The following is a 12,892-nucleotide window of genomic DNA, read 5'->3' as shown; positions in this document are numbered from 1 at the left end:
AAAGCGAGTGGGAATAAAGAAAAAATTAGGAAGTTTAAATTACTGAAGCACTAAACTAAATAGTATATATACTGTAGCATGGAAGGAGGTAAAAACAGAGTATTCAGAATCTTTATCTACATCTTCCCAGGATTTTTTCCCTTAGAACTCTTTTTTTTCCCCTTACAACCCATTTAAGTGAAATCTCCTAATTATTATGAAATTTGTTTTCCTATCCTAACAGAGAATAAGCTGTCCTATGAACAGTATTTCCTAAATTTTGTATATTTGGAAGATCATTACTACCCAACCTTCCAAAGGAAAAAAAAAAAACAACAAAAAAACAGAATTTGTACCTATTTATGTGAAACAGGCTTCACTTTTTGGAAATATTCTAACCATTTAGTGTGAGGTTTACAATGCATAACATCAGTATGGGCTGAAAAGGAGTCTTTAGGTAAAGGCATTTTAGTTCTCTGCATTTAGGGTTTTGTTCTTAAAAAGAAAACATTTCAAATCGTTCTTACAATAAAATTAGACATGTTAAATCTGATTGCAATTCAGCACACAAAGGTGCAATTACTCAATAATACGTGCATTATTTAATCCTAAAACAACTGTTATTGTGCCCAGTATGTTGAGGCTGCCCCGTAACTGCTAATGAAATACACAAATAGATTGGTAATTCTGTAATACTTTTATACGTTTAAGAATTTAAAGATAGGAAAGATTTGTCATATTGATAAAGAAAAGAAAATGTGCCTTGCTTTCTAACAAGAATGTTTTCTAGAAGAACACCTTTTATGCATTTTAATATTCTTCTAAATGCTTTGACATCTCAAATAAATTGAAAGCAACATTACCAGAATGGCAACACTGCATGCCTGTAAAGAAAACAGCTACTAGGGACATGCATTGATAAGAATATATTCCCATCTATCTTCCAAATTTAGCCCTCTTTGTAGATGTTTAGTCATTTCTTCTCTTTGGTTAGGTTATTATGGCTCATTATGTCTGAAGGACTAAACTAACTGAAATGTTCATTGAGATTGGAGTGCTACAGAAAAACGGACAGGGTGTGGGCAAGGAATAAAATGCATCTAAGGAAACATGCAGCAGATACAGTAGTTTTTATATTAAACATTTGGTTTTAGAAGTCCAAAGGCTGACTGCTAAATTCAAAACTCTGAAAAAAAAAAAAAGTGTGAATGAGCAATTCTTAATGTTTAGCTTTTTAAAGATAACAATAAATCATATGCCCATATATAGGCCAAAAATGAAAGAGACTTTGTACTCAAATATAAACTTCTGGCAAGATCTGGTTTGTTGTCATGTTCCCAGACACTAAATAGATGCTCTGTTCACTTAGCGTGAAGGCCAGCAAGGGGCAGGGACCTCCGGGGATTCTTGGCAGTTCTCAAGTCTCATTAGGTCTGCATATTAATGGCTTGCAGCAATATAAAGAGACCCTTGAGCAGCCTTTTCCCCCTTTCTCCTGCCTGGATTTCCCAAGGCTAAGGGCAGCCACAGACACAGCACACATTAGCCAACTGGGAAGGTTGCAACAACTACTGCTGCCAGGCGACCATGGGGCGTACACTGCCCTTTGACACACTGTCTCAGCACCATTCAGAGGTCCACCAAGTGTGTTAAGGATGGGTACTCTCAAGCAGCAACGTTATCTTGAAAGTGAGGGCCCTGTCACTCCAAGGTTTTGTCATTAACCAAAATAAAAGTCGACTTTCAAACAAGCGAGATTAACTCAGATCTAGTCCAATGATGGATATTTTTAGAAGCTACAGAAGTTGACTTGCCATTCCGTTTCCTTATATGGCACATAAACATAAAACAAAATAGAAAATGAAAAGGTAAAAAAAAAAGCCAATAGTGAAACATATTTTACTTCTTTTACGTGTTTCTTTTGAGTATTAGTACTTGAGAATTATAATTATCCTATAAAACTTGTCAAAGTTAAGTAAAATAAAATCAATTTAAAAGAAGATTAAAATAAAGTTAAAAAAAAAAAAACAAAAAAAATCACATACCACATTGCATACCCCATCTGTGGCTACCATTAAGCACACATACAAATATACAGAGTTCAACCTTTGGCAGGTCATGGACCCTGTTGAAAATATGAGGAAACTGAGGACCCTTCAGAAAATACACATTTTCACATATTGCCTTTTGTACTGAAGCCCAAGGACCCAACATCAAAATCACTGTTTTCAACCTATTCACAACTTTTAATCACCATTTCTTCTCTCATTCTGTTTAATATTTGCTGGACTACAAAATGCATTGTACTGGAGAGCAAGAGTTTTGGACCCTAGTTCCAAATCATCCATTTATTCTCTTGTCACCTTGTGCAGGTTAATCAATTCCATTAGTCTTCAGTTACCTCATCCACAAACCAGGATAATAATACCTTAATTGACTAAAGACTATGGAATGAACCAGGTGAAAGTTCTATGGCTCTTTGTATGCAGTAAAATTCCATTAGGAACATCACATAAGGAAGAAATATTTCATGTTCTAACACTTACCATAATGTGTCTAACCTTAACATTCCAAAACAGGAAAATTAAAATTTTAATAATCTTTGAGGATACAATTATCAATACAAGATAATGCCATCTTTCTACAGAGCAACCATCATTGACTTTATAGAAAATTACCTAGGACATCATCCTTTCTAGACTTTTTTTTTTTAACTACAAAAGTCAGCATTTCATTACCCTTTCATCACACTTACCAGCTGACTGGCCGCGATTGGTGGCATCATGATCACTATCTCCCTGTTCACTGTCTCCGTGACCACTGTCCTTAGAGCTTACTATGTCAGCTTCCTGGAATGCAGAACTAGAAGTACAAAAAATGTGAATATTAGAATTAAAATACGGGTGAAAAGAAACACAGAAAACATTCTTCTGCCACCACATGGTCACAGATGGTTCTGCAGTCTCATCAACCCCTCAGATTTATTACTGCATACTGCTACTTTTAATAACCAAAATCTACCCTTTAAAATGGAGCACTGACAGTTCAGTTGGGCATTTAAGGTATGTAAAAGTTTAGGCGTTATTCTGTGATTGGAGGTATGTATGGGTTTTATGATTTGCATTAAACATAGATGTAAATATACATCTGGGACAGTTAGACTATAAGAAGCTGCTGAAGAGTGTAAACTGACAAAATATCCAAATATATTTACTAATTTTGTATATGGAGTACACTCATGTATTTAATGGATTGTCTAGGAAATATAACCAGTATTTTTGTCCTGTAATCAGAACTACTTTATAAATTTTGTATTTTAATATATGATAACATACCTACTTCTTACTTTTACTAGGTAATAAAATGTTCATACAACAAGCTAGGGAAAAAAAAAAAAAAAAGAGTCCATACCTGTTAACTCGACGAGGTCTGTCAACTAGATAGCTGAGCTCTGCTCGCTGGTGTTTGGTCTAGGAAAAAAAATAAATAAATCAAGAGTATTTGAATACTAAGGGTTTAACTAATAGTCTACTTTGAGGATAGGTACTATTTCTAGTTTAAGCAATTGTGTATATTTTTATGAATTTCCAAGTTCTCCTAAGACCTCAGCCTAATAATACCTGGCTAAGGGCAGTGAGATATGCAGACATCAGCAAAGAAACTAGAATCTATATTTCAGTCAGCTGTAAAGAAACACAACAACCATGCTTTTTATATTGCAGAAATAAAAGTCAAACCTTAAATGTGTGTTTTTTAAGAGAGAATGCAAATGACCTTATAGCTAGTGCTCACAGACCATTGTCTCTAACAGAGTCTATCTAGTTAGACTCTGCAGTCTTTCTTTCAGTGGCCTAAAAAAGTGTTAAGTGTATACTGGTGGACACACAAGAAAAAACAGCACGCTCAATAAGCAAAAGGTTTGAATATTTCATGGAATTATTTTGTTGTTTATTTTCAAAATGTGCTTCAGATACAAATGAGCTGTACAAATATTCATGAAAGTCAATTAATAATGTCTGAGACTCAAATAATAAAATAACCTGCCAAGAAAAGAGTTCATAACTCTCCCCCAATTCTTTTCCCCCTTCAAAAGCCTTCTGCATTCTCCTCCCCACATCCACCACCCACACACCTTTTCTGGTCCAAACTTTCTTTTACATAAATCAACTCTGTTCTCTCTCCCACCCCTCCTCCAACGTTGCCACTTCTTCATCTTTTAAAAATAAATCGGAATTTACAAGCCAAATTCTTTGATGAAGAAAACCAACAGCAGTGATTAATCAAAAAAACAGTGGCAAGAAGGTGATTATTAGCTATAAGATATATTTAAGACAACAGTTGTTTAAGCTTTTCGTTAGTTTACTCTTACATGGGTTTGTGCCAAAGCAACTTCATTCAAATTCACACTGTGTGGGCGTTGGGCTTCAAGAGCCTCTGCAAATGCTGTCCAGAGAAGAATTGAAGGCTTTTCTGCAACCCGAGTTCAAAGGACAAGAATCTGATAACTCTTTCACTAAAACATTCAGTCGAGTTTAGACAACTGTGCAAAGTTAAATAATCTATAGTTTACTTTAACACGCGACAGAAAGCATCGATAAACAAAGAAAAATAGCATCAACTTTATTAAGTCCTGGGACAGACGCAGAGAAAAAGACCTTTTCCAGTGCTAGAAAGTCCCTCCTCCGCACTCTCCCTCCCTCCACGCACTCCCCACTTTATCCAATGGTTTCTGAGAAGGGAAGGGGCTGAGTGGGGATTAGGATTTTAAAGGAAAGATGAGAGAGGGAAGGAAGGAGCTCCAAGGTGGCAAAGCACCAAAGGGAGGGAATGAAAATAAAAGTGGAGGGGTGGAACGCAGAGGATTAGGAACACCACCAAGGTTAGGTTATACACGAAGGAGTGAAAGAGGCCCCCCCAATCCCCGCCCACATAACGATACAAATAAGCTAGTCTCCTAAAATAAATACACAATGCACCAGAGATACAAGGGCCAGGCTAGAGAAGGCTTTCGGATGGAGGAGATGAGAGATGGTGGTCCTTTCGCTTCAGCCTTACCTCGTTGGACAAAATACTTCCGTTGGAGATGATGTCGGGTTGCTGATCGGTGTAGCCAGTGACTATGGCCCCGCAGGGGTTGTGCTCGGTGTCCGCACTCCGCGAGGGGCTGCAGGGCTTAAGAAACATCAGGTCGGTCTTGGCGGACTCTGGGGTCAGGCAGACCTGGTAGCAGTAATTCTGGTTGTGGTGGTGGGAGCCAAAGCCCCCAGACTCCTCCACGGGCACCTGGGCAGGGTTACTGGGGACGTTTGAGCTCTGCACTAGCATAATGTCTGACTTGCTGAGTTTCTTCTTGCGCGCCCGGGCTTGACGTCCGCAGCAGGTCGCGCCCCCATTGCCGCAGCAGCAGCAGCAGAGGCAGCAGTCGCTGGCCAGGCAGGTGTAAATGTTAAGCTGCTTCTCCTTTTGGCAGCGCACAGCCAGTACAATCATGGCCAGCAGGAAGATGAAGGACACCGAGCCCAGCGCGATGATTAGGATGAGGGTGAGGTCCAGCGAAGTCTCCCCGCCGCCGGAGCGGCCGGGTCGCTGATGTTCCCCTGACCCCCCACTTCCGCCCCCGCTCCCGCCCTGGGGTTCCACGGCACCATCCACCAGCTGCACCACCAGGGTGGCGGTGGAAGATAGGGGCGGCTGCCCGTGGTCGCGCACCTCGATCACCAGCTCGTAAGGCCGCTGGGGGTCGCGCTTGGCCGGCACCCGGCGCGCTGTGCGGAGCTCCCCGGTGCGCCAGTCCATGCGAAAGAGGTTCATTTCATTGCCCCGCACGATGCTGTAGGTGAGGCGGGCGTTCTCACCATCGTCAGCGTCCACTGCAGCCACGCGGGTGAGCAAATAACCCGGCTCCGCCGAGCGGGGCAGCACCTCGCGCGCAGGAGTCCCGTTGCGCCCCGGAAGGGGCGCCACGATGGCAGGGGCATTGTCGTTCTGATCCACGATAAGGATGTTAACGGTGGCGTTGCCCGCCAGAGCCTGTGGGCTGCCGGCGTCCCGGGCTTCCACCTGAAAGCTGAAGTCCTTGAGCTGCTCGTAGTCAAAAGAGCGCAGAGCGTACAAGTAGCCGTTCTCAGAATTGATGGACACGTAGGTGAAGACGCTCATGCCCTGGATCTGGCACTCGAGGATGGAGTAGGCTAACTGGGCGTTGGGGCCCTCATCGCGGTCGGTGGCGCTCACCGCGTAAATATAGGCTCCCGGCACGTTGTTCTCGGTCACATACACGTCGTAGACAGACTGGCTGAAGCGCGGCGCATTGTCGTTCACATCTGACACTTGTACGTGGATCGACTTACTGGTGGAAAGTGCCGGCTCGCCTCTGTCCCGGGCCACCACGGTCAGAGTGTAGGAGTCCCCTGCCTCTCGGTCTAGTGGGGCCTCGGTCACGATGGTGTAATAGTTCTTGAAGGAAGATTTGAGGCGGAACGGCACGTCCCCCAGCAGCTCGCATTGCACCTGCCCATTCTCCTCTGAGTCGCGGTCTGTGACGCTGAATAGGGCTACCACTGTGCCTGGCGCCGCGCCCTCGCTCACCGCCTCCTTCACGGTACTGAAGCTGATCTCCGGTGCGTTGTCGTTAGCATCCAGCACTCGCACTACCACCTTGCAGTGCGCAGGCACCGCGTTGGGACCCAGGTCCTTGGCTTGCACGTACACCTGGTACACTGGGCTCTCTTCATAGTCCAGCTCGCCGCTCACCTCCAGGCGGCCGGTGTGCGGAGAGAGTCCGAAGAGTTCTCGCGCTCGGGGCGAGATGTGGCTGCTGAAGGAGTACACGACTTCGCCGTTTTGGCCCTCGTCCGGGTCCGTGGCGTTGAGTTGGATCACGAGCGTGCCTGGGGGCGAGTTCTCTGGTAGGGACACAGTGTAGACTGGTTGGTCGAAGGCAGGCACGTTGTCGTTGGAGTCCAGCACTCGGATGGTGAGTAGAGCCGTGCCGGTACGCTGCTGCTGGAGGGGTAGGCCCCCTCCCCCGCCGCCTCCCACTCCGTCTCCTCCTCCTCCTCCGCCTCCTCCCCCGTCCACCGCGGTCAGCACGTAGCGGTGCACCGCTTGCTGCTCTCGGTCCAGCGGCTTCTCCAGCACCAGCTCTGCGAATCGGTTGCCATCCCCTTGGGTCTGCACGTCCAGGGAGAAATAGCTGTTAGGGGTGATCTCGTAGTCGCGCAAGGAGTTGGTGCCCACGTCTGGGTCGAATGCGCTTTCCAAAGGGAAGCGGGTACCCGGCGTGGCGCTCTCGGAGATCTCCACAGTCAGGTCCGGCTCCGGGAAGGAGGGAGGGTTGTCATTGATGTCCAGTACCTCGATCTCCACCCGGAACAGCTCCAGGGGGTTCTCCAGGAAGACCTCCAGGTGCAGGACGCAGGAGGGGCTCTGCTTGCAGATTTGCTCGCGGTCTATCTTCTCATTCACATACAGCACCCCGGTCTCCAGGTTGAGGTCCAAATAAGGGGTCCGCGAGTTAGGCACCGTCTGAAACCTGCGAGCCGAAAGTTTTGTAATGTCCAAGCCCAGATCTTCAGCAATATTCCCCACGAAAGTGCCATGTTCCTGCTCCTCCTGTACCGTGTAGTGAAGCTGGGAAAAGACACCCTCCACCATCCAGAGCAAGGCAAAGAATAATAGCACGATCATCTCCAAAGGGAAAGGAAGCAGCTTCCCGCAGCCAGTCAGCCACCCAATCACCTCCCCCCCACCACAGAATAAAAAAAAAAATCTCAAAAAAATACAAATAAAAGTACGCTACGAGGGGGCTCTTGTGGCTTTATGTCTTTAAAAATCTTGTTCCTTTTGCTTCATATTAGGGTTTCCCCCAGTCCAGCCTCATTTTTCAATCTTAGTGCAGGAAGGGTGACAGGCGTCCCTTTTCCTCATCTGTAATCTTCCCACTGACCAATTAATAAAATAATGATAATACAATAGTCAGCGTCCTTTATTCCGACAATCTTGGCGCAACGCGGCCCTGGCAAATCCCAAGGAGGAAATTTCGATATTTCAAGACTGTCCTCGGTTTGTCTTCTTGCTGATGGGAGGAGAAGGAGGAGGAAGAAAAGGAAGAGGAGGAAGACGAAGAGGAAGAGGAGAAGGAAGAGGAGATGCTGCTGGCACCGCTGAACATGCCTCTTAGTGCCAACGCCAAGCAAACGCAAAGAGGCTTAAAAACAGCGAGAGAATTTTGTGCCGGAAAAGCATAGAACGGCTCTGCAGCATAAAACTTTCATTCTCTTCATATCTCCGGATGGGTGTTCTTCTTGGAATTTTTTTTCCTCTATTTGTAATTTTTGACTTTCATGGTCTTTTCTCCCTCCGTCCTCATCTCCACTGTCATTTGCCTCCCTTTAAATATGATGAGCAGTTTCTTTTCTGTTGTTTCCTTCCCAAGCCTCTTTCCCTCTAACCTGTCTCTCTCCCTTCCAGTCCTTCCCTCCTGCTGCCTCAGCCTCAGAGCCAGGGATCGCGGCTGGCAGTTCTGAGCTCCTAGCGCTCTGCTTCTCTGTTTTTGCGCAGCGCCCTCATTCTGCCAACCAGTTGCCTAGAAGCACCACCTACCGATCCGCCGCTGATTGGCCCCTCTGGCTGTCAAACAGGTGAGTCACTAGGCAGTCTGGAGGGGCGGGGCTGAGCCGGCCGCGGAGGTGAGTGTGAGTGTGAGAGCGAGAACATCCCCGCAGGTCCCGAGGCGCTAGCTGGGGACTCTGCTGCGGAAAGTTCCCGGTCCCCAGACGCAGGTAATGGGGAGGGAATAGAGAGGTTCCCCCGTTTGCATCAGCAAATGCGAAAACATAATAGCAACAGCAGCGGTATCCTCTCTCCGGAGCGGGATTTCCAATGATGCTAACATTCTTTTTCCTTTAAGGTATTTTCCCTGCTCCGGACAGTGGAAATAAATAACTGCGAGGGGGAAAAAAGTTGCAGAGGGGTACTCATTGCCCAGGCTTACCTATTTAAGGGACTCTGGCTGAAACTGCAGAACATTAAAAAAAGGGGGTGGGGTGGATAATATGGAATGTGTCAAGCAGTGTGCGGATCGGAAGGGCTGTGTTGGAAAGGAAAGAAGCAGTTGGAGCGTGTGTGTGTGTGTGTGTGTGTGTGTGTGTGTGTGCGCGCGCGCGCGGCGGTGGGTGCTAAAAAGCCAAGTGATTCACATCAAGGGCTGTGTAGTGGAAACTCTTATGGACTTAGTGCTTTAGACGTGCCTCTTCCCTTTTTAAATGTATATCCACATTTTTTTTTTTTTTAAACAAATAGATGATAACTCTCTTGGGGACCTGGTTTCGAGCTGTGAGCACTTTGATAAATGACTGAGGAGTTTCCTTCCAGCTTCTGCTTCTGGACCCTCCAACCTAGCATTCGGATCTTGAGCACCCGGCACGGATCAGCGCCCGGCGCTGCAAAGCGCTTCTCATTTCCGGATATCCTTGAGCCTCGCCCGGCCAAGTGTTTCGCGGTTTATTTATTGATTTTCCTGAAAATTGGAGACTCCCCCCATCCTAAACGGGGGCACCAATTCCTGCCAGCCTGGGGTCAGACTGCCAGGACAAGGATGGCAGCGGCCACGGGCGGGGTGGTGGGCAGAGACAGTATACAACGCTGGGCCCGAATGTGCTCGGCTGCCGGTATCTGTGAAGGCGCTGGCACATTCACGTTGCTCACATCCGTCGTTCTTGGCCCCGCGTACGGTTCTGTGTAAGTGCCAACGGAGCTTCCCTGGGTCCCTAAGGGTGCATTTGGCGAGCCATAGGTGCGTAGTCTTGAGGCGCGGGGGCAACGCAGCGCATATACGAACCCAGTTCTTATGAAGTTAAGATAAAGCACCCATCTCTTCATTGCTACAGAGTGGAATGAATTCAGTTCTCCACGAAAAGATACTATATTTTTATATTTATTAATGAGCTGTTCGTAAGGAACAGTTTATTTACTAAAGCAGCACCTGTTCAGTTTCCTTGTTATGCCACAAGATGGGAAGGTCCCTTGAGGCTTCCTGTTAATGAACGACCCGAGAGTAACAACGACACAACATGCGAGAAAGGGAGAGAGTCCTTTCCCCTACCCAGAGGTACAGTATCATTCCCACCCAGCAGGGAATTAAGGAGGTCGAGTGTCCACGGGCGTGTTTGTAGACTGAGGCATGCCCCTGTGAGTCCCGCCAGTGCGTGCATTCTGCCCCGGTACCTCCTTTGACTGTTTCATGAGATTGGCCCTCCCTTTGAGTGGTTAGGAAAGGATGCCAGCAAAAATGGCTAATCCTTTTCCAGCTGCAGTAAATTGACGACTCACCAAAGCCAAGCGAAAACCACTGCAGTTAAAATGATTTCAGCTTCACGTCTGCTACTGAGAATGGAGCGGCAGTTTATAAAGGACCTGTGGATCAATGAAAAGGAGATTATAGTGTATCTGAATATCAATAGGGCATTGCATCTGTACTTCCCGCCCCTCCCCCTTTCTTTTTCTTAGATCTACAGGATTGAAATGAAATGTTTTCAGCTCTTCAAGCTGACTCATCAGAATCCTGGAGCATTTTTTAAAATGACGGTAATTTTCCAATACGTTCATGTGTACGCATGGAAACACTCGTGTGTGTGCGCACGTGTGCGCGCCTGTTTGGGTGTGAAAGAGACATGCGGCTAAATGACAATGCAGATACAGAAATTGTTTGGGTAAGAGGATTTCTGTTTTCGAAAATGTAGATGAAGTTTGAGCAGACTTGGGGCGTTTTCTGAAAGCTAGAGAGCTTCCAGAGGTGGAGATGAGAACATGGAGAGATGGCCAGATTTGCCTGTAAACAATCACTACATCCACTGTAACACTTGTGCTTTTTTTTTTTTTTTGGACGATGTGGTTGAATGGGGACTCTCTCTGCAAACGTGGGTTACAGGCGTCTCCTAGCGGCTAAAGCAGCATAGGGCAAGCTTAGCGGGTTTTGCTTTGGAGTCTTTGCTCGGCCGGTCTCGCCTGTTGGGGGCTCTGCAGGATTTCGTGGGTCACAGAGGCCTGTGTCCGCTCCAGTGAAGCCAGGACCCGGTCCTCTAGAGGTCTAGCCTCCATGACTCCAAGTCTCCGCGACGCCGGCGGGGGACCCGCGGGGTGAGGACTGGACTTTGGGGAAGAATAGACCGGAGCCCTACACTCCGCCCGCCTGCTTAGGCAGTTTAGCCAAGGGCAATTGCAAGAGCATTTTGTTTGGAGTCAACATTTAGATATTGGCATTAATAGCCTTCTCTGTTTCTATACCCTGGAGCCATTCAAACAACCCCACTCGGTCACTTACAAAACAACACTTAAATTTTTTTTTGCTTCTTTAAAGTAACCAGTTTATTTTCTTCCCTCTGGTGGCATTCAAGCAGATTTTTTCTTTTATCTTTTCACCCTCCTTCCCTTGGCTCCCAGAATTTAGTGAGGTCCTGATTACTTAAAGGACAGCCTTGATGGAGGGATTGACGACCTCTGAAGTGTGGAAGACCAAAGAATACTGGCGCCTGTCCACCTTCCATTACTGGAGGCTGAAGGGAAAAGCAATTCCTAGCGTCCATAAGGAACCTCCCCTTTCCGCCGGACCACTCCCTCCCTTGAACTAAGAGCACGGAACATCTAGACCAAAACAAACCGCATCCTAAAACAGCAATATTCTAAGCATTTTTTTTTTTTTTGGTCATTTGGGAAGAGTTATAAAAATCAATATTCGTAAAAATCCTTGTTGATATCCGAGAGTAAATATCTGACAGTGATAATGCACATTCCATTCGTCTATTTTCATCGGACTTTGTAGGTGTGGCAGGAATGGGGGTGGGGGCGCTAAGAAACCCACGAATGCCTTTTTTATAAACGTCGTTATAAACGTTGAAAATAAGTAGTAGGGTTGCTTTCTTCCCTACCTTTTGCTATAAAGAGTAAAAGTTTGTTAACCAGCGTTTGGATAAATGAGTATTTGCAGTGATTTAAAACCAGTTGCTTGTTACTGCAGTGTGCCCAGAGCTTTGAAAAAGCTGTTTTTGTTGATGTTCTTGTTGTTTAGGAAATAGAAAAGAAAAACTGTCAGTAAAGAGCTTTTCATATGCAAGGCTCACCTGGCTTTGAGCTAGAAGGTTCCTGGTACTTGGTACTTGCTAATACAAGGGACCTGGACTGCCTTGCCTCTCTTATGGGTAACCATAAAACAGGTTTCTTTGTAGTGGTGTAAACCTAATTGAGAGGTGGGAATGCAACATTTTTGGAGTCAGTGCCACAGGCTCTGTGTTAATTTGTCTTCATCTATAATAAAGGGTGAATGTTCAGTAGAGTTCTTGGAAAATATTTGCATCATGTGCTGGTACAAGCCTTCAGGTAACATTTTAGGTACTATGTTGCAGTGTTTTGAGTCTGACAGTGAAAGAACACATCCTTGTTCTTCCGACTTAGAATACTAGCCATTCAATTAGGTACCGTTATCTTGATATTCAAAGTAGAATATACTTCTCCATTTCGTTTATGCTTGCTAATATTGGTGCAGCTTCGCATTTCAGTTCTTTTCAGTTATCAAACAGGGCCAGCATTTTGTTAAACTCTAAACAATGAATTAAAAGCACTGATGAGCTGAAGCAGCCCTCTAATGCAAAATGACAAATTGCACTTAAGCAATACATGAACAAGAAAGTGATTTATGGATTTTTACAATGGTCTGAGCAAATGAAAGCAACATGAATTATATATCTTAATGCTAACAATATCATTTCCTAATAATAATGTTAAGGTACTGTCCTTTCCATAAGAGATATCAAACAAGGAGTCCAGGAATATTTTAACATTAGGCAATGTATTTTGATGCTGGTTCCAAATATGTATATATATATTTTTCCCCCCGTGAGTGTGTGTGGATGAGGAA

At 45.4% G+C, this 12,892-nt stretch overlaps 1 protein-coding gene across 3 annotated transcripts in view; it reads right to left on the bottom strand.

The window, feature by feature from the left end:
* The window catches only part of PCDH10 (protocadherin 10), a 46,600-nt gene extending 38,177 nt beyond the window's left edge, over positions 1-8,423 (bottom strand). For 2 of the 3 annotated variants that reach the window (XM_037830669.1, XM_037830668.1), the window contains exons 1-3: positions 5,035-8,423; positions 3,391-3,449; positions 2,735-2,841 (exon numbers count right to left, since the gene is read on the bottom strand). In XM_037830669.1, coding sequence (XP_037686597.1) covers positions 2,735-2,841; positions 3,391-3,449; positions 5,035-7,668 — 2,800 coding nt within the window. In that variant the 5' untranslated portion in view covers positions 7,669-8,423. Of the gene's footprint in view, positions 1-2,734; positions 2,842-3,390; positions 3,450-4,348 lie in introns of those variants that run through there. The other variant, XR_005215959.1, reaches the window with a different exon arrangement.
* Positions 8,424-12,892: the final 4,469 nt, after the last annotated feature.

The sequence above is a fragment of the Choloepus didactylus genome, chromosome 3, assembly GCF_015220235.1.
Source record: "Choloepus didactylus isolate mChoDid1 chromosome 3, mChoDid1.pri, whole genome shotgun sequence".
NCBI lineage: Eukaryota > Metazoa > Chordata > Mammalia > Pilosa > Megalonychidae > Choloepus > Choloepus didactylus.
The sequence above is the reverse complement of the archived record's forward strand: the minus strand, read 5'-3'. Positions and strand labels throughout refer to the sequence as shown.